Source organism: Bufo bufo, chromosome 3 (genome assembly GCF_905171765.1).
Source record: "Bufo bufo chromosome 3, aBufBuf1.1, whole genome shotgun sequence".
In the NCBI taxonomy this organism is placed as follows: domain Eukaryota; kingdom Metazoa; phylum Chordata; class Amphibia; order Anura; family Bufonidae; genus Bufo; species Bufo bufo.
In genome coordinates, this window is record NC_053391.1 from 427,953,470 (window position 1) to 427,975,593 (window position 22,124).

The window sequence follows — 22,124 nt, forward strand, 5'->3', positions numbered from 1 at the left end:
CATTACCAGCCACAGACCCTCATCACATTGCAAGCTACAGTGCCCCCTGACTATTCCAGCCATAGTGCTGCCTGAGCTTACCCTGTCAGAAGCAGTAATACGAAGCTGAAGTTACTGGGATGGATCTGTCCTGTGCACAGCATGGAGAATGGGACCTGTCTACAAAGGTCCTGGCAGGGCAGACACTGCACATATTTACTCTGGTATGTGTACAAGATGTGACAGTCCATGCTGTGTCCTCATAACTGCACTGCCAGAACCTTTCAGTTACTAACATAACAGAAGAGTCTCCTGCTTCTAATGCTAGCATTTGAAGCACCAGAAAAAGTGTGTCTAATAGAAAAATATGGTATTTCATTATAAACATAATGGGCTGTATTTAAAATGTATTCATACTGTATGAAGCAAATAATTGTAGCGTAGAATGTAATCAACAATTACAATAAAGCAAATGTTTGTCACTTGTGTTTGTGACACTGTCGAAAAAGTCATTAACGATTTTTTTTCTAATATTAGGTTTTAGAACTACAGAAGAATTTTTATATGAAATTAGGTATGAATCTGAAGAATCAAAATCTCATCTGGAACCATCTGTGGGAATTGAACTAGTGAGAAAGGAACGTGATACACCATCTGGGATTGTCACATTAATCTTCAACATCATTTTTGCACCCAATAAGTCAATGAGGTAAAGCGTTACATGTGTAGAATGTTATGCTTGAGGTTATTCGTGTTCACATTAGAAGAGGGGAATGCGAAGCCTTGAAAAGTCAGATTAATTAATGATATTTTATAGAAATATGTAAATGTGAGAAATGCAAATGTAAGTCAATAGGGAATTACATCTTAATTCATAATTTGATGTTACACAAGATGACATTAGTTCGGATTGTGAAATGTGTGAATTTGGGAAGCCAAATAGGCTTAAACAGCAGTACATAAGAAATAGGGGGGAACATCACACATAACATCTTTGATATCTCTATATGATGTGTTGTTAAGACTTGAATTTAGTTCTACAAATTTAGCAGAATCTTATAAGAAACCATATTCCCAAAGCTAGCTGAAGCAGAAGGGGATCCCAAAGATAACATTCAGATGAAACCATAATACAAACTATTGTACCCTACATTGCACCCTTCTATGATGCTAGTATTCCTATACCTCAAATACCTGTATCTTACTCCAGTTAAAAAATATTCATTATTGTATTCTTTTGTACTAATTACATCTCAGGCACTCTGCTCTACTAGTTGTACAATGTGTAACCGGTGGAATATGGAAGTTCCCGATTCACTTTGTAGCGACTGAACCAAATGTAGATGATGTCATTCAGATTGAAGCAGTCGGACTTAACAAAGAATCAGCTGTTGGCTTCAGATTAACTAGTCATACAAGGTACCGTAATTTCAGATTCTCTTTAAATTTTATTTCAAGTATTAACGCTACATAGGGCCAGATTTATCATTACACTTAGATCTTACTCCACTTTTACATATGTCCAAAGTCACTTTTGGCTAAGTCAGATTTATTAATGGTCTTTTAATACTGTGATAAATGTGGTTTGACGGTAGCAGTTTATCCTTCAGTAAGTGGCTTAAAAAAGTTACATGTCTTTATGAAAAAGTCGCATGTTCTATTAAAAAGTCGCATAAGATAAGCATGGTCCTCACTGGAGTGAACTTGCGCAATTTTTTGCGACTTTTTAAATTGTCGCAATAGTAAATCTGTCTAGAGATTCATTTACATAAGAAACCACGCCCACTTTCAGATAACTGGCGAGCATAGTGCAGAGCCAATAAAAGTCGCAAATTTTTGCCCAGTTTTTGCGATTGCACAATTTTTCTTTACTTTTTCACTCCATTAATTTGACTTGAGCTAATGATAAACCTGGCCTATAGTGTTTTTATAGAACTTGTCCCATTGTTATGTACAATGTGATGGTGTATATACCTTATCACACATACATGTTTAGTGCTCATAGTATCCTGAAAATGGATATTTACTGATTTTAGCAACAGTCCTACAACAGCTGAAAATGTGTTATATTTCATACAATACTTCATTTGTTCATTTATGCAAACTAAGAATGCTCAAGGTAATGAGATGTAAACATATGGTTGAATAAATCTACTTAACTTTTTAGAATTTGGATGTGCTGCCACCTTCTTTTTATTGAACATTTTAAAGATTGTGCCATATCCAAGGGGCATACACACATTAGTGGGGACATCAGTGCTGCCTTTTATTTTCTTATTTTCATTTATGTGTTGTAGATTCATATGCTGATTAAAAGTGCACTTCCAGTTTGCTGTATGTTTTATTATGTGGCAGTTACTTTATATAAACCGCCTAATATACTTTTTAATATACTCATTTTTACATTAAGAAAAATTCTATTCAATATAGTGTGACAGTAGTCAACATTTGTTCTAAGTCCTATTTAATTAGACAAATAGTGGTATTTGTGTTTTGGCAGGTACTATTTCTGAAAAACGGACAATTGCAATCTTATTGCTATTAATAGACAAGAATAAAGTTTTACAATCTCTTTCTGAGAGCTTAGGCTACTTTCACACTCGCGTTTTGTGCGAATCCGTCATGGACGGATCCGTTCAGATAATAAAACCGTCTGCATCCGTTCAGGAAAGATCCGTTTGTATGATCTTTAACATAGCCAAGACGGATCCGTCTTGAACACCGTTGAAAGTCAATGGAGGACGGATCCGTTTTCTATTGTGCCAGATTGTGTCAGTGAAAACGGATCCGTCCCCATTGACTTACATTGTGTGCCAGGACGGATCTGTTTGGCTCAGTTTCATCAGACGGACATCAAAACGCTGCAAGCAGCGCTTAAGTGTCCGTCTCCAAAGCAGAATGGAGACGGAACGGAGGCAAACTGATGCATTCTGAGCGGATGCTTTTCCATTCAGAATGCATTAGGGCAAAAACTGATCCGTTTTGGACCGCTTGTGATAGTCCTGAACGGATCTCACAAACGGAAAGCCAAAACGTGAGTGAGAAAGTAGACTTAGCTGTGATTATTTTTGTCACTTTTGCCAAAATGGTCGCAACACAGAAAATGGACAATATTTCTGTAATTCTGTAACATTTTAAGGGAAATGTATGATTCTAAATGAATAGCCGACCATTCAGTATACATTCTTATCAAGTGTACCAGAGCAGAAGTCATCTTTGTTATGCCTCTGAGCAGATGTCTTAATGTCCATGTGTCCAGCTGGGACAACCTCTTAAGGTCATTTATTTCAGTAGCTCTTACAATCTAGTTTCTCTACAGCTGTCGTTTTACAAAACTTTTCATTCCCGATAAATGCCTAATCGTTGAACAGGTGAGCTGTATCACCCTTCTTGGGAACAAGCAGTTGCTTGTCCTCAATGACTTATTTTTTCAGGGCATCAGATGCCTGTTTACTAGTGTTGGGCGAGCATGCTCGACCGAACACCATTTTCACTCGAAAATGAACGTGCAGGGGAGTGCTGCCACTCACTGTAATGCCGTAGCAATGTTGTTTACTGGCATTACAGTGATTGGCTGGCCGTAACGCGTCATCGGGTAGCTAGAGGGCTTGCAAGATTTGACATCGACATTGCGGCCCTGTGTGAAACTCACTTAGCAAATGAAGGCCAACTCACAGAAACAGGAGGCGGCTACACATTCTTTTGGTGTGGATGTGTCAGTGGTGTCTAGGGAGGGGTAGTACCTCTGACACTCAGCTCTCACCTGTGGCTCCTAGCAGGTGTTACATGCGCAGCGGTCACACCCCGGGCAACAGCTTCAACAGGCTGGCTAAACCAGGTTGAGAGTAGCCGTCGGGTCATTGACCTTTGGTAACAGAGAGATTTGTCTATCCTGAGCATGTGAAGACAGAGTCTGGTGGAGTGAGCGGTTGAGCGCTACTAAATAGGACCAATGGTCATGAAGGCAGTATCTGAAAGCAATGTGGTACGCTAAGAGCACGGCAAGACACGAAAGATGCCCTGGTCAACCACTGCGCCCAGCCCATCTCCAACCGTCTCGACTTCTGTTCTGCCATTGGAGCAAGATGTAATCTGGGAAGAGAGAGTGAGGCTGACTCTGTGCACCTCTCCCTCACTTAAATCCAATTCACGTGCAAGTCTTGACATCTCGACCAGTTCAAAGTCCTGTGGCGATAGGTGAGCGATGAAGCAGCAGGTGTGGAATCACTGGGAGCTGTGGACGTGGACCTGCACACAGGCGGCTCAGGTCTAGTGGTCATCTTCATGCAGACGAAGCAACAGCTGTATTCAGCGTCTACCTGAGTGACTGAGCAGCCCTCTTTAGGAAAACACTGCTCACCTCCGTAGTATGAGGAAGGGGCTAGAAAAGGTGCCCTAAACATAGTTGCTTCTCTCAAAACCCTGTCCAGCTTACCGCGGCTGGAGGGAATCCCATTTCATGCGGTCGAAATACAAAACACAAGATGAGACAAAAGGTATTACCACTTACTATTGGTACATGGAATGTACGTATGCTTCAAGACAACCTATTAGCAGTTCGCCCAGAAAGAAGAACAGCTCTGGTAGCTAGTGAGCTTGCAAGGTTCGACATCGACATTGTGGCCCTGTGTGAAACTCGCTTAGCAAATGAAGGCCAACTCACAGAAACAGGAGGCGGCTACACATTCTTTTGGTGTGGACGTGGCAGTGACCAACATCGTGAGTCTGGAGTTGTCTTTGTGGTTAAAAATCATCTTGTTCGCCAAATTTCCAATCTTGCTAAGGGTGTAAACAATCAGCTCATGTCACTGCAACTTCCATTACTACGTGGAAAACAAGCTACGGTGATCAGTGCCTATGCACCCACAATGACAAATCCTGATGAAGTAAAGAACAAGTTTTATAATGATCTCGATGCCCTACTTTCATCTGTGAAGCTCACTGACAGAATGATTCTACTTGGTGATTTTAATACAAGTGGGATCCAATCACTCCACCTGGGATGGTGTCATTGGCAAAAACGGAATCAGCACATGTAACAGCAATGGTCTGTTATTATTAAAGACATCTGCTCATGACTTGGTCATTACTAACAACATCTTCCGCCTACCTACTCGCAAAAAGATGTCCTAGATGCACCCACGCTCCAAGCACTGGCATCTAATTGATTATGTCATAGTGCGGAGGAAAGACATACAGGATGTAAGAGTAAGTAAGGCCATGCCGAGTGCTGACTGCTGGACTGACCATACACTCTAAACTAAATATCCATATCAAACCTAAGAAGCGGCCACAGGGAAACAGAGTTGTGATAAAGAAGAGCAATCCCAATATCGCAGCCTCATTGGTAAAAGATCTTGAAAATCAACTCACGAACCTGCAAATGCACGAAAGTGCTGAGAAGGACTGGGAATGCTTCCAGAACATCTTGCATTCATCTGCACTTAAGGCTCTCAGACCCGCATGCAGGAAACAACAGGACTGGTTTGATGAAAGCGATAAAGAGATTAAGACCATTGCCTTCACTGTGCTCGTCAAAATGACCCGTCGTCAACTGCAAAGAAAAATGCTTTTATCAACACTCGCAGGACTATACAGAGTAAACTCCTTAAGATGCAGGACTCCTGGCTGAGTGCCAAAGCAGATGAAATTCAGAAGTTTACTGATAGAAACAATACCAAATGTTTCTATGAAGCCATCAGATCCCTGTATGGACCTCAGTCTTCAGGAATCTCTCCTCTGATTCTACAGCGTTGGGCTAAACCTTTCCACTCTGTGCTGAACCGCCCATCTACCATCAATAATGAGGCAATTGACAGAATACCCCAGGTGGATATCAACTATAGCCTGGATGTCCCGCCATCAGTCAACTGTCCAGTGGTAAGGCGCCAGGATCTGATGGAATTCCGGCAGAAGTCTACAGTGCTTGTTGGAAAACTCACTCAATTTTTCCAGTCTTTCTGGAATCAAGGTTCAATACCTCAGGAACTGAAAGACGCGTCCATTGTATACCTTTATAAGAGGAAAGGAAATAGACAAATCTGCGATAATTATAGAGGAATATCACTTTTGATAATTGCAGGCACGATCTTGGCACGAATGTTGCTAAATCGTCTGATTGATCATCTGGAATGGGGACTGCTACCTGAGACACAGTGTGGTTTTCGCAAAGAGTGTGGCACGATGGACATGATATTTGCAGCTTGACAGCTTCATGAGAAATGTCAGGAGCCAAATCGTGAACTATACACCACCTTTATAGATCTTACCAAGGCTTTTGACACAGTTAGTCGCGAAGGCTTATGGCGCATTATGTCGAAGTTTGGATGCCCAGACAGATTCATCGTAATGGGAGGGCAATTCCATGATGGTATGGTGGCTCGGGTTCTGAGCAATGGTGAATCTTCAGAGGCCTTCCCTGTCACAAATGGCATGAAACAAGGATGCGTGCTCACACCAACCCTGTTCAGCATAATGTTTTCAGTCATGCTGTCAGATGCCTTTCAGAACAGTTCACTGGGAATCAATCTGACGTATAGAACCGATGAGAAACTGTTCAACTTATGAAGACTCCAGGCTGTCACCAAGGTAAAAGAGACTGTGCTTCATGAGTTTCTTTTTGCTGACGATTGTGCCCTTAATGCGGAATCAGAGCAGGAAATGCAAGCCAGTATGGACAAATTTGCAGCAGCATGTGATAACTTTGGCCTTATCATTAACGCAAAGAAAACCGAAGTGATGTACCCGCCAGCTCCGAAAGCCCAATATCAAGAACCTACCATCACAGTGAAAGGACAGAAGCTGCATGCAGCGGACCAATATACGTATCTTGGCAGTACCCTCTCCCGTGCAGTGACAATTGACATTGAGGTCAACTGCAGAATAGTGTTGATAGTGAATATTCTAATCGCAAATTTTTTGCGCGAATTCTCCGATTGCCGATTTTTGCAATCAAGAAAATAATGACTCAAGATCACGAATTCTCGAATATATGACGAATATTCGCCTAAATATTTATGAAATATCGCAAATTCGAATATTGCCCCTGCCGCTCATCACTGCTGCAGAATTGCAAAGGCAAGTTCTGCATTCGGCAGACTGCGGACCATTGCGTGTGATCGTCGTGGAATAAGCCTTGCTACAAAGCTTAAAGTCTACCAGGCTGTAGTGTTAACCACCCTGATGTATGCTAGTGAGACCTGGACAATATACAGAAGACATGCTAGACAGCTGAACCACTTTCACATGACTTGCCTCCGTAGAATCATGAGGATCCAGTGGCAGGATAAGTTGCCAGATACAGAAGTCCTCTCCAGAGCAGGCTTACCATCAGTTTACACCTTATTGTTGAAAGCCCAGATGCGCTGGGTAGGCCACGTCGTAAGGATGCCAGACCATCGCATTCCTAGACAGATCTTCTATGGTGAGCTGTCCAAAGATAAGCGATCGCATGGGGGGCAAAAGAAGCGATACAAAGATACACTGAAAGCCTCTCTCAAGTCCCTGGATATCAACATCACCTCATGGGAATCTCTGGTGCATGATCGTTATACATGGCGTTCCCTGATCCATCAGGGTTGCCAGACATACGAATCCAGAAGGACAATCCTAGCACAGGAGAAACATACACTTCGTAAACATAAAGCTGCAAATGCTGAAACAAAAACATCCATATTTGTCTGTTCAGTATGTGACAAAACATTTAATGCTAACATAGGCCTTATTAGCCATCTAAGGATACATCACTAATGGCCGAAGATCTATCTATCAGATATCAAGGCCCTCATCGAAAACGATGGATAAACAACATAGCACCCGATGAAACGTGGTTCAGAGGCTCAGTCTTAGTCAGGGAGAGCTGCAGCAGAAGGGACAGATAGTGTAGGGACAGGAATTGTGTTTTTTTTTAGGCAGCGTTTTGTGGTGAAAGGTGTTAGAGACTCAAAAGTCCTTTTAAGGACTATTATTTAATCTGGCTGCAATATAAATATTATTAGCACAACCTGCGCTAAATTGCGTGCAATTGTTTGGCCGCTGCTGACAGTGACACAACCTCTGCTACATCTGTTGTGTTACATTTGCGCATCCTAAATATCTGTGACATTCAGCACTATAGTTTCACTATAGTTTCAAGGGTGTGTATGATGCCCTCCTTTATGTGTAATGAAGGGTGTATTGGAGTGCCGGTTCCTTGTAATTTTTGGCAGCCTTTTAACTTAGTGCATAGGCTTTATGAGTTTAGGAGTCCCACTACCTGAACAATTGTACCACAATGTGAATGAGGCCATCCTTTATGTTGTATACAGGTTGTATTGGAGTGCCTCTTCCTTGAAATTTTTGGCAGCACTTGCACTTTATATACAAGTAAAAATACAGGAAAGAATGTTTCCTAACAATTTTTCCTCTAAAATTGATTTTATCTTCGGTTTTGTGCATATTATTGTCAGTCTGTCAAAGAGGCGTACTACTCGGACAACGTCGTTCCCAGCAGCGACCTGGGAGTCCAAGATGCATCCAGACATCCTCCCCATGCTGTTCCTGAACCATTTAAGTGGTGTTTCCATCAATTTATGACCTTTTCCTGTGAACCAGACACCCTCCCCTCTTTAGAGCAGGGGGTGCCTGGTTTAATGCTCGGGTCCTCCCATTGACTTCCATTGTGCTCGGATGCTCTGTAGAGCACCCGAACATCCTAAAGTGTTCTACTCGAGCACCAGAGCACCCGAGCACTTTGGTGCTCGATCAACACTACTGTTTACATTAGATTTTGAAGAATGTGATCAACTAATGAACAAATGTTTGCTCATTAGTTGGATGATTGGCAGCACATTTATACGGGGCAGTTATCAGAAACTAGTGTTTATATGATTATCAAAGGCAAAGGACAGGTCAAGGAGGAGAAACACAGCGTAGTGGCGTTTAGCTTTTAAAGCAAGAAGATCGTTTGTGACTTTGGTTTGGCAGTTTCAGTGGGTCTGAAGATGAATTGCAGCTGATCAAGAAGTGAGTGGGATGAGAGGTAGGAGGCAGTTCGAGATGGACATTTTGTTCTACCAGTTTTGATGTGAATAAAGCGGATTGGTCCAGGGAGAACTTCTTGAGTATGGGCATGATGGTTGCATGCTTAAAAGAGGTAGGTTAGGGCACACCACTGGTTAACAATAGCTTAAAGAGGTAGGTTAGGGCAGAAATAACTATAGTGGTGACATTAGGGATAAGGTGGGATAAGATTTGGTCAAGGTCACAGGTAGAGACTTGTGATTTAGAGATTAAGCTGGAAAGCTTTTTTTTCTGTCACAGTGGTAAACCGGGTTATGTAGGAAGAGTACTGGGTAGCTGTGTAAGGGGGTAGTGAAGGTTGTTTGAAGCTTTCACCGATTTTGTCTATTTTATCTTTAAAATATAAGGCAAAGTCTTTGTCTAAGATAAGGAGTGTGTGAGGGGGCACTGTAGGAGGGAGTAGAGAGTTGAAGGTATTAAACTGTTGTTTGGGGTTGTGGGAAAGAGCTGAAATGTGAGTTATGAAGTTGTCCTGCTTAAATGAGGTGAATACACACTTGAATATGAGAACAGCTTGTTTGTATGAGGTGAAGTCTTCTTTACAGTGTGTTTTTTCAGCATCATCTCCCTAATATTAGAGATACTGTAACAATGTATCTGAACAAAGGGGGCTTCTAGTTTGTATCTTAAAGGGATTCTGTCACCACATTTTACCCCCTACAGTAAAACATAGCTACTTGTAGGTCTCCCTGAGCTATATTAAATGATGCCCTTATTAACTAATAGTCTTGATTTATTTCTTTATAAAAATCGATTTTAGTGATATGCTAATGACTTACATAAGGTGCCCAAGGGGATGTCCTTTCCTAACTGAGCACTTCGCTCAACGATGCCATTACCTGTAGCCTGCATAGGCGCAGACTACAGTGTGTAGTGCGCACGCGCAGGATTTCAAACAGGCTCAGGGATTACGGATTGGGCACCAAGTTAGGAAAGGACATCCCCTTGGGCACCTTATGTAAGTCATTTGCATATCACTAAAATCGATTTTATAAAGAAATAAATCAAGACTATTAGTTAATAAGGGCATCATTTAATACAGCTCAGGGAGACCTACAAGTAGCTATGTTTTACTGTAGGGCAGGGGTGGCCAACCTAACAGACACAGAGAGCCAAAAAATATATATATTATGACTACCAGGAGCCACAAGCTATACATTTACACACAAGTCATTGTATTTTTTGCTATACAAGATGCACCTAGGTTTTAACAAAGAAAAATAAGAGAAAAAATATATTTTTCATCTGATCTGAGGTCTGCTAAAAATGTTTTTTTCTTATTTTTTATTAGCAGAGAAAAAAAGAAAAAATATATTTTTCATCAGACCTCAGATCAGACTCCTAAATCAGATCACCAATCCTCATCTGACCTAAAATAAGATCCCCAAACCTCATCAGACCTCCAAACCAGACCCCCAAAATAAGACCCGCAATGCTCGGATCAGAGAACACAAATCAAACTCCCAGTGTCAGACCCTCAATGCTCAGATCTCTCCCCCCACCCCCCAATGCTCAGATCTCTCCCCCCCCAATGCTCAGATCTCCCCCGCCAATGCTCAGATCTCCCCCCAATGCTCAGATCTCCCCCCAATGCTCAGATCTCCCCCCCAATGCTCAGATCTCCCCCCCATGCTCAGATCTCTCCTTCCAATGCTCAGATCTCTCCCGCCAATGCTCAGATCTCTCCCCCCAATGCTCAGATCTCTCTCCCCAATGCTCAGATCTCTCCCCCCAATGCTCAGATCTCTCCCCCCAATGCTCAGATCTCTCCCCCCAATACTCAGATCTCCCCCCATGCTCAGATCAGAACCTCCCATGCTTAGATCAGACCCCCATACCCAGTTCTATCATTTAAAAAAATCTCTTCCCTCTCCTGATCAGGCACTGGACTCCTGCTTGGGCACCTGCTACTCTGCAGGTCTGACCCACTCTCCACTGTGACCTGATGAGCACAACGTCAGGTCATAGTGTGTGTCTCCACATACTACGTTCTCACACTGTGTGCATCAGGACATAGTGGAGAGTGAGCTGGAGCTGCAAAGTAGCAACAGTGCCTGATCAGGTAAAGAGATCTGAGCATGGGGTGGAGAGTGAGCCGGCCTGACTGCTTTCCGGCTCCACAGCTAGAGCCGCACTTGAAGAAGCAAAGAGCCACATGCGGCTCAAGAGCCACAGGTTGGCCACCCCTGCTGTAGGGGGTAAAATGTGGTGACATTTATCTATGGTTTAAAATATAAATTACTAAACAGACTGATTAGGACATGGTAGGTAACCAGTTCTGTATAAGACTAAGGCCTCATGCACACGACCGTTGTTCGGGTCCGCATTCGAGCCTCAGTTTTTGCGGCTCGGGTGCGGACCCATTCACTTCAATGGGGCCGCAAAAGATGGGGACAGCACTCCGTGTGCTGTCCGCATCAGTTGCTCCGTTCCGAGGTCCCGCAAAAAAGATATACCATGTCCTATTCTTGTCCGTTATGCGGACAAGAATAGGCATGTCTACAATGGGCCGCCCATTCCGTTCCGCAAATTGCGGAAGGCACACGGGCGGCTTCCGTTTTTTTGCGGATCCGCGGTTTGCGGTCCGCAAAAAACAGCACGGTCGTGTGCATGAGGCCTTAGCTAAAACATAACTTATACTTTAGTAAGCTTGATTTTGAGTGCATTGTTGCAGTGTCAGACTGCTTTGTTACTTTTGCTGCTTTAGGCTACTTTCACACTTGTGTTTTTGGCTGATCCGGCAGGGATCAGCAAAAATGCTTCCGTTACTGATAATACAACCATTATGCATCCATTATGAACGGACCAGGTTGTATTTTCTGTTATATAGCAATGACGGATCCGTCATGAACACCACTGAAAGTCAATTTGGGACGGATCCGTTTTCTATTGTGTCTGTTTTACTCCGCATCCCATGACGGAACGAGAACTGCAGCTTGCTGCGGTCTGCTCTCCGGTATGGGAACGCAACCAAATGGAATAGATTGCATTTTGGAGCATTACATTGAATGGGGACAAAACGGAAGCATTTTTCTCCGGTATTGAGATCCTATGACGGATCTCAATACCGAAAAATGTAAGCGTAAGTGTGAAAGTAGCCTTAGTTGTTTCCAAGTTTTATATGTAAACTAATAACTAGACTTCTGTTCTCTCCCTTCTAAGCCTGCAATTAATAGCTTCCCAGTGGTGAACTGTAGAACATAATTTTTACAAGTCTGAGCTAATGAATTCTTGTTACATGCCCTTTTTGCATGATAACATAATGGTATCCCAGTCTTATAACTGTAAACAGTGAAACTGATTTGTTTTTTTCTAACTTTTAATATCAGGTTGATATTAATTGTTAATTAGTTGTTTCCTAGTCTATAATTATTTTAGTAGGCATTTACAGTTTAAATTATCTTTTTTAATTGGCAAAGATTTGCTGAGGTTAGGTTACAGCGCTGGAGCAGGTTATCTGTATGAATTTAATTTCAGTTGCAGGGGAGGATTAGGTTTTGATTAGAGCATTAAATATGACTATATTTGTTTGGTTTTCATTGCATCTGGATTCCTGTGCTTACCACCAGTGAAAAGTTAATTTTTTTTTAGGATTGAAAGAAGCAATTAAATGCAGGAAGAAATCCTGTTAGGTGAAATGGCATTTTAGTTATTAAAATACAGATGAAACTCGAAAAATTAGAATATTGCACAAAATTTATTTATTTCAGTAATGCAAATTAAAAGGTGAAACTAATACATGAGATAGACTCATTACATGCAAAGTGAGATATTTCAAGCCTTTAGTTGTTATAATTTGGATGATTATGGCCTACAGCTTATGAAACCCCAAAGTCACAATCTCAGGTTCCCTTTGCTCAAGGGGTATGGATTAATTTGCTGACTAGAATGTGACACTTTGAGCCTAGATTATTGAACCTTTTCACAATATTCTAATTTTTAGTTGCACTATGCAACTCCTTTTAAATTGCATTACTGAAATAAATGAACTTTTGCACGATATTCAAATTTTTCGAGTTTTACCTGTAAATCTTGATTCCTCTGGGGTGGTGTGCTTTATGTCACTGGAGCAATTACTTCTTTGTTGCTTGTATTGTAAACATAAAAATACAACAAGAGCGTCTTGTACTTCTTTTTAATATATAAGGGTACATAGAAGCATTCCACATCTGCAGGCAGTGTGTAAATATGTAATAGCTGCTCATGGAGAACATTATTAATGACCTTTTGCTGGTAAGATGTTCTAAATATAAAAAGTGCTTGAATGGATTGGCCATTTTATCTTTACTTTCCTGTGTGTGCTATAAACAGCAGATTAACCCCTTATGAACATGAACAATTTTCCTTTTTGCTTTTTTGTTTTTTCTTCCCCACCTTCTAAGAGCCATAACTTTATGTTCACATATGACGACTTATTTTTGCAGGATACGTTTTATTTTCTAATGGCACCATTTATTTTACAATAGCTTATATTGGAAAAAAAAAAAAAACAATCTTTGTGGGGTAAAATAGAAAAAAAAAATAACGAATGCAATTCCTTCATTTTGGGGGTGAGGCTTTGGGTTTATGGCTTTCTTTGTGCACTAAAAATGACATTCTTAGGCCTCACGCCACCGTTGTTTTGGTCCACATCCGAGCCGCAGTTTTTGCGGCTTGGTTGCGGACTCATTCACTTCAATGGGGCTGCAAAAGATACGGACAGCACTCCATGTGCTGTCCGCATCCATTGCTCCGTTCCGTGGTTCCGCAAAAAATATATAACGTGTCCTATTCTTGTCCGTTATACGGACAAGAATAGGCAGTTATATCAATGGCTGTCCGTGCTGTTCCGCAAATTGTAGAACGCACACGGACGCCATCCGTTTTTTGCGGATCCGCAATTTGCAGACCGCAAAACTCACAAGGGTCGTGTGCATTAGGCCTTATTCTGTAGGTCGGTATGATTAGAGAGATACCATTTATATTGTTTCTTTTCTGTTTTACTACGTAAAAAAATATAAAAACCTTAAATTTTTTTCTTTGCATCACCATATTCTTACAGCCCAAACCATTTATTTATTTTTCCATCTACAGAGCTGTGTATATTAGTGTTGAGCGAGCATGCTCGGCCGAACACTAGTTCGGCTCGAGCATCGCGATGCTTGGCACATCGCGGTGTTCGGCCGAATACTGCGTGTGCTCGAGCGATGCTTAAGTCTCCTCCCTGCAGCCAATAAACTTGCAGGTAAGTACTGCCACTCACTGTAATGCCGTAGCCATGTTGGTTACTGGCATTACAGTGATTGGTTGGACGGAATGCGTCATCTGGTGCTATAAAGCACCCGATTTCACGTGGTTCGGATCAGTCTTAGTCAGCGAGAGCTGTGCTGTAGAAGGGACAGACAGTGTAGGGAATTGAATTTTATTTTTTTGTTAGGCAGGGTTGATGTTAGAGACCCCAAAGTCCTTTTAAGGACTATTGTGTCTGTCAGCAATATATATTTTTAACGCAACCTGTGCTAAATTGCGTGCAATTGTAGAGACCCAAAAGTCTTTATAAGGACTATTGTTGTATCTGGCAGAAATATATATTATTAGCACAACCTGTGCTAAATTGCGTGCAATTGTTAGAGACCCAAAAGTCCTTTTAAGGACTAATGTATCTGGCAGCAATATATATTTTTAGCTCAACCTGCACTAAATAGATGGAATTTGTTTGGCTGCTGCAGACAGCGACATTATCTGTGCTACATCTCCTGTGTAACGTGTGCTCAGCCTAAAAATATCTGTGACATCCAGTGTACTTTTTCCGTAGACGGTGTCCGCTGTGGACAGTTACATTTCCTGCGCTACATCTCCTGTATAACGTTTGCGAATCCTAAAAATATCTGACATCCACTGTACTTTTTCCGTAGACGCTGCGGACAGCGACATTATCTGCTCTACATCTCCTGTTTAACGTGTGCGCATACTAAAAATATCTGTGACATCAAGTGTACTTTTTCCGTAGACGCTGCGGACAGTGTTATTACCTGTGGTACCTCTCCTGTATAACGTTTCCACATCCCAAATATCTGTGACGACTGCAATTTTTTCTTAGCCGCTGGTGACAGCAGCACCATTACCTGTGGTACCTCTCCTGTATAATGTTTCTGCATCCCAAATATCTTTATCATTGACTGTAATTTTTTGTTAGCTGCTGTTGACAGCAGCGCCATTACTTGTGGTACCTCTCCTGTATAACGTTTCCGCATCCCAAATATCAGTGACATTGACTGTAATATTTTCTTAGCTGCTGTGGACAGCAGCACCATTACCTGTGGTACCTCTCCTATCTAACGTTTCCGCATCCCAAATATCTGTGACATTGACTGTAATTTATTTGCGCATGCACTTATAAAAACTGCGCTACTGTATGTGTGACATACTTGCAAGCATATATACCATTTAATATGATGAAGGCGAGCAGTAAGTGATGGGGAAGTGGCCGTGCTGCTGATGGAGCACGCAGAGGCCATGGTCCTGGAAGCAGTGAAACTGTGCCTGATGGCAGAGCACAAGAAACACACTCAACCACGATACCTAGCTTCATGTCCCAGTTTGCAGGGCGGCGTAGGACACTACTCTCGAAGTCAGACCAGTGCGAGCAGGTGGTCGGTTGGAATGCAGCATATAATGCTTCCAGTCGATTAAGCACCACCCTGTCTCCCACAAAGTCCAGTCTCAATAGCCAAGAGGTTGGTCAACAGAATCCTCGCCCTGATCCTCCTTCCTCCCACCATGGAGAGTCTTTGCAAACAAGTGATCCCACACTCGGATATTCCGAGGAGCTCTTTTCATCGCCATTCCTTAATTTGGGCCTCTCGCCAAGCCCGCTTGAAGAGGGACATGAGGAGATCTTGTGCCCTGATTCCTAAACTCTTGAGCATCCACAGTCAGGTGAAGATGGTGGTGGGGAACGGCAATTAGTGTTTCACAAGGTGGAAGATGATGATGAGACACAGTTGTCAATAAGTCAACGGCAATTAGTGTCTCAAGAGGTTGAGACACAGTTGTCAATAAGTGATGTTGTTGTCAACAAGTCAGGAGGATGACCAGAGTGAGGAAGTGAAAGAGGAGGTGGTGGATGATGAAATCACTGACCCAACCTGGGAAGGCAGCAAGACAAGTGAGGACAGCAGTACAGAGGGGGAGGGATCGCAGCACCGCTACAGGCTGGAAGTGGCAGTGGGGTAGCAAAAGGGAGAAGGCTGGACACACCTAACAGGCCCGAAACTGTTCCCCGGAGCACCCCCTTGCGGAAATCTTCCTTGCCAAGGGGTAGGTGTTCCGCAGTCCGGCGCTTTTTTGATGAAAGTGTGGACGATAAAAGAATTGTCATTTGCAACCTGTGCCATACCAAAATGAGCAGGGGCGTGAACACTAGCAACCTCACCACCACCAGCATGATCCGCCACATAGCATCAAAGCACCCTAATAGGTGGGCCGAATGCCTGGGTCCACAGTCAGTGTCTGGGGGTCACACCACTGCCTCCTCTTCCCCTGTGTTACGTACTGGCCAATCCCCTGTCCAAGACGCAGGCCCGGATGCCTCCCAGCCTGCACCTGGACCTTCGCAAGCACCATCAGCTAGCACATCCACTTCTGTGTCCCAGCGCAGTGTACAGATGTCCATACCCCAGGTCTTTGAACGAAAGAGCAAATACCCAGCCACCCACCCACAAACCATAGCACTAAATGCGCACCTTTCCAAATTGCTGGCCCTGGAAATGTTGCAATTTAGGCTTGTGGACACTGAGGCTTTCTGCAGCCTGATGTTGGCAGCCGTCCCTCGTTACTCAGTCCCCAGCCGCCACTATTTTGCCCGGTGTGCCATAACCGCCTTACACCATCATGTGTCCCATAACATCACCCATGCCATGACCAACGCAGTTATTGGGAAGGTCCACTTAACGACTGACACATGGACAAGTGCTTTTGGCCAGGGACGCTACATTTCCCTGACGGCACACTGGGTGAACGTTGTGAAGGTCAGGACCGAGTTGTACTCTGGGATGGCACAGGTGTTACCGACACCAAGGATTGCGGGCCCTACTTCCATCAGGATTTCCGCCACCACCTACATTAGTGGCTGCAACCCCCCTTCTCCACCTCCTCCTCCACTTCCACCTCTGAATAGTCATCTTGCAGCACCAGTCAGCCATCAGTCAGTAGCTGGAAGCAGTATATCACTGCAGTGGGGAAGCAGCAACAGGCCGTGCTGAAACTTATTTGCTAAGGTGACAAACAGCACACCGCTGCAGAGCTGTGGCATGTGTGGGGATTCGGTCTGGTAGTTAGGACTAGCAGATGCAGTATAGAGGCAAAGTACACAGTTCTTGAATCATACAGCGGTGTTTATTCACATATTGGTGTATAACAAAATGCAGATAAGGTGTATCACAAAACGCAGGTGGCTTGGTGTTTGTTCACACACAAGGAAAGTCCATAAACAATAAAAGTCACCTTTTCTCCTGGGTGTTAATTCACACCCTGTTAGCAGTTCAGCCTCATCAAGTCCATTGGCAGCCTGCACGCCTTTAGAGGGGCATGGGTCTTCCAGCCCGGCTTAAACCTCAAATCCCAGCACAGCCCTCAGTTCACAGCACACAGACTCCTGAGCTCCACTGTCAGAGGGAGGTAAATCCACCACACCTGGCAGTGCTGGCTGTTTTTTATGCCTGGCATAACCCGGCCTGGAACATGGGGAGTAGTCACCCACCCAGCACTTTGACTACTCCCAGTAAGAGCCATCCCGGATCAGCTATGACAGCCATGCTAAATCTCATGGTGTGAATTAGCAATAGCTGCTGCTGACACATAAAATACTGGCTCTTACTTCACCGAGGCCAGGAACTTCGGTGACACATACCTTCCATCCACGGTGATTCCGGGTACCTTCTTACACAGGGTATAAGGGACCAGACTGAGCTGTGACTCTTGCCACTCAACCTACAACCAGGCATGGTCGTGTCTGATAATGGCCATAACTTGGTGGTGGCTTTGGAGCTCAGCAAGCTCTCACACATACCATGCCTAGCCCACATGTTAAACTTAGTGGTTCAGCGGTTTCTGAAAACCTACCCCAATTTGCCTGAGCTACTGGTGAAGGTGCACCGCGTGTGTGCCCATTTCCAAAAGTCATCTACAGCTGCCGCCGGTCTGGCAGCACTGTAGCAGCGCTTGCAATTGCCAGCTCACCGACTGTTGTGCGACGTGAGCACGCGCTGGAACTCCAACACATGTTGGCCAGGCTTTGTGAGGAGCAGAGGGCAGTAGTGGAATACTAGCTGCAACATGGTCGTCACCTTTCCAGTCAGCTTCCGCTCTTCACAAGCGACAAGTGGGCATGGATGTCTGGCCTCTTTGAGGTTTTACGCAACTTTGAGGAATCAACACAGATGGTGAGCGGCGATGCCGCTATAATCAGCGTAACCATCCCACTTCTGTGTCTACTGAAACGCTCGCTGCTCACAATGAAGGCGGACGCTTTGCATGTGGAAGAGGTGGAAATGGGAGAAGACAGTACACAGGGTAATAGCCAGACCACCCTCAGTTCGTCTTCTCAGTGCGAATTGGATGATGATGAGGAGGAGGAGCAGGAGACGGTTGCCTCCGCTACAGAGGGTAGTACCCATAGCAGGTTTATCTGTTCAGCGTGGATGGGCTGAAGAGGATGAGGAGATTGAGAGTCATCCTCCTGATGAGGACAGCAAAGTCTTGTCTGTTGGCACTCTGGCACACATTGCTGACTTTATGTTATGCTGCCTTTTCCTTGACCCTGGCGTTATATGCATTTTGGCCAACACGATTACTGGTTGTTCACCCTTCTGGACCCCCGCTACAAAGAAAACTTTTCATCTCTCATTCCTGTGGTCGAGAGGACTAGCAAAATGGCACAATACCAGAAGGTCCTTGTGGAAAAATTTGTCAAAAAATTTCCAGCTGACAACGCTGGCGGCAGAGTATGTAGTTCCTTGGGCAACCAAGGAGGGGAGATGAGGGGAACACACAGCAGTTCCAAAAGAGGCAGGGCAACACTCTCCAAGGCCTGGGACAGTTACATGACAACCCGCCAGAACCCTCACTCTGATGCGCAGCTTACTGTCACAAGGAGGGAAAATGTTTGGAAGATGGTGAAGGAGTACGTAGCAGACCGTGTCTCTGTCCTCAATGATCCCTCTGTGCCTTACAACTATTGGGTGTCCAAGCTGGACAAATGGCACGAAATGGCGCTCTACACCTTGGAAGTGCTGGACTGCCCTGCCGCCAACCTTTTGTCAGAGCAGGTATTTAGTGCTGCTTTGGGCATAATAACTAGTGTTGAGCGCGAATATTCGTGTTACGAATTATTATCGCGAATATCGGCACTTCGAGAATTTGCAAATATTTAGAATATAGTGTTATATATTTGTAATGACGAATATTCATTTTTTTTTTTTTTTTTAACACAGTACACATCAGGTGATCATCCCTCCCTTCTTCTAGCTTGTGGGCCAATGAGAAGGCTTTGTCACAGCTTAGCAACATCCCTAGCAACCAATAGAAAAGTTGCCTACCCCTTACTATATAAGAAACTTCCCAGCAGCTATTTTTTTTAAGTTTATTGCAGTTATGAAAGAGACAGCAGTGTCATTAATGTAATGTAATACAGAAACAGACAAATACAGACAGACAAGTATGTAGGAGGCAGAAACATACCAGAATCAAGACACAAACACAGAAGGCAGATCTACACAGGCAAGCTGAAAAAAGAAATAAAAAAATATACAAAAAAACTCAGCTTACTGTTACATGTTAGGATTATTCAGCAAGCCAGCTTCAGGTGATGTAGAGCACATCTTCTTTACATGCCTTGTGGAATTAGCTGTCAGCTCCCTCTCTTAGCGGACAGGAGGTTCAGAGCAGAGAAGCCCCGATCAGAGCTACTGCAAGGTGCAAGAGAATGCTCATTCACACAGCTGGGACTAGACACAGGCAGAGAATCTGAGCATGATCGACCAGCAGCAGGAGAGAGCAGACAGGTCATAACTAAGGAATCCAGGAGTGTAGACAAGGCGGAGGGAGACTAAGAAGTAGAGAACTACAGTTTTAGTAAATAATTATATTTCACATGAAATCACAATTCTGGGGTGTCTATTCTTTTGATTCTTTTGCTGTTCTTTTATTCTTGCAAGAAGTTTATGGATAAAGGTACAGATGGAGTCACTAGTTCGAGGTGTGTCCCTGCACAGTCTCACAATATCCAATGATAGCTGCCAGTGGCAGACTGTACAGAGACACCCCCCCTACTGATAACACCCACTGTGCCTTTAGCCATAAACTTCTAGCAGGAATAAAAGAAGCACGGATTAACATAAGAACAGATGTTCTGGAACTGTTATTACATGGGAAATGTAAGTAACTACTCAAATAGACATATCAGGAGATGTGACATGTCCTCTTTACCCCTTGATGACAAAAAAACTAAAATATTTTAATATAGGCTAATTGGAAAAAAACATTTTTGCCCAAAATGAGTAAAATGCAGTTATAAAAAAAAATGAAAGTGGTCATAGCCTTTAACCCCTTAAGGACTCAGCCCTATTTCACCTTAAGGACCAGGCCATTTTTTGCAAATCTGACCAGTGTCACTTTAAGTGCTGATAACTTTAAAACGCTTTGACTTATTCAGGCCATTCTGAGATTGTTTTTTCGTCACATATTGTACTTCATGACACTGGTAAAATGAAGTTAAAAAATTCATTTTTATTTATAAAAAAAATTGCAAATTTCCAAGTTTCAATTTCTCTACTTCTATAATACATAGTAATACCTCCAAAAATAGTTATTACTTTACATTCCCCATATGTCTCCTTCATGTTTGGATCATTTTGGGAATGAAACCACCCAAAAATGACCCCATTATGGAAAACTACACCCCTCAAGGTATTCAAAACAGATTTTTACAAACTTTGTTAACTCTTTAGGTGTTCCACAAGAATTAATGGAAAATAGAGATACAATTTCAAAATTTCACTTTTTTGGCAGATTTTCCATTTTAATAATTTTTTTTCTGGTTACAAAGCAAGGGTTAACAGCCAAACAAAACTCAATATTTATAGCCCTGATTCTGTAGTTTACAGAAACACCCCATATGTGGTCGTAAACAGCTGTATGGGCACACGGCATGGCGCAGAAGGAAAGGAATGCCATACGGTTTTTGGAAGGCAGGTTTTGCTGGACTGTTTTTTTTGACACCATGTCCCATTTGAAGCCACCCTGATGCACCCCTAGAGTAGAAACTCCATAAAAGTGACCCCATCTAAGAAACGACACCCCTCAAGGTATTCAAAACTGATTTTACAAACGCCGTTAACCCTTTAGGTGTTCCAAAAGCGTTATTGGCAAATGGAGATGAAATTTCAGAATTTCAATTTTTTGGAAAATTTTCCATTTTAATCCATTTTTCCCATTAACAAAGCAAGGGTTAACAGCAGCGATGGACTGGCCATCGGGAGTAACGGGAGAATCCCCGTGGGCCGATCGAATTATGGGCCGGCCAGGGCCGCCATCAGGGGGGTAAAGCAGATACCCCAGTAAGGGGCCCGGACCCCGGGGGGGCCCGGCCGGTCCCGAGCCATTTTAATTTTTTTGCTGTCAGTGTGTTAACACTTTAAAATCAGCGCTCATCTCTTTACTAACTGACTCAGCTCCAGTAACAGCAGGCAGTGTGGGGGCGGCGCTCACTCACTGACGTCACACGCCTACTCCTCCCACTAGGCGCGTGACGTCAGTGAGTGAGCGCTGCCGCCCGCACTTGTTACTGGAGGGTGGAGGGAGCTGATTGCTGAATGTAAGGTAGTAAAGAGATGAGCGCTGTGTTAAAATTAAAGTTACTGTCTGCAGCCTGCAGGATACCGATTTATTAATGTATACTACTGTGAGTGGCGGGGAGGGGGATCTATGGATGACGGCACTGTTATAGGGAGGGCGGGGGATCCGTGGATGGCACTGTTATGGGGGGGGGGGGTCTGTCATGTGGATGACACTTATGGGGGGGGGCCGGGGGGTCTGTGGATGACACT

General features: G+C 43.5%; 1 protein-coding gene across 1 annotated transcript in view; it reads left to right on the forward strand.

The window, feature by feature from the left end:
• The window catches only part of CFAP47 (cilia and flagella associated protein 47), a 572,366-nt gene that overhangs the window by 525,408 nt on the left and 24,834 nt on the right, over nucleotides 1-22,124 (forward strand). Inside the window, exons 62-63 of the mRNA XM_040424993.1 lie at nucleotides 517-688; nucleotides 1,237-1,398. Coding sequence (XP_040280927.1) covers nucleotides 517-688; nucleotides 1,237-1,398 — 334 coding nt within the window. The remainder of the gene's footprint in view (nucleotides 1-516; nucleotides 689-1,236; nucleotides 1,399-22,124) is intronic.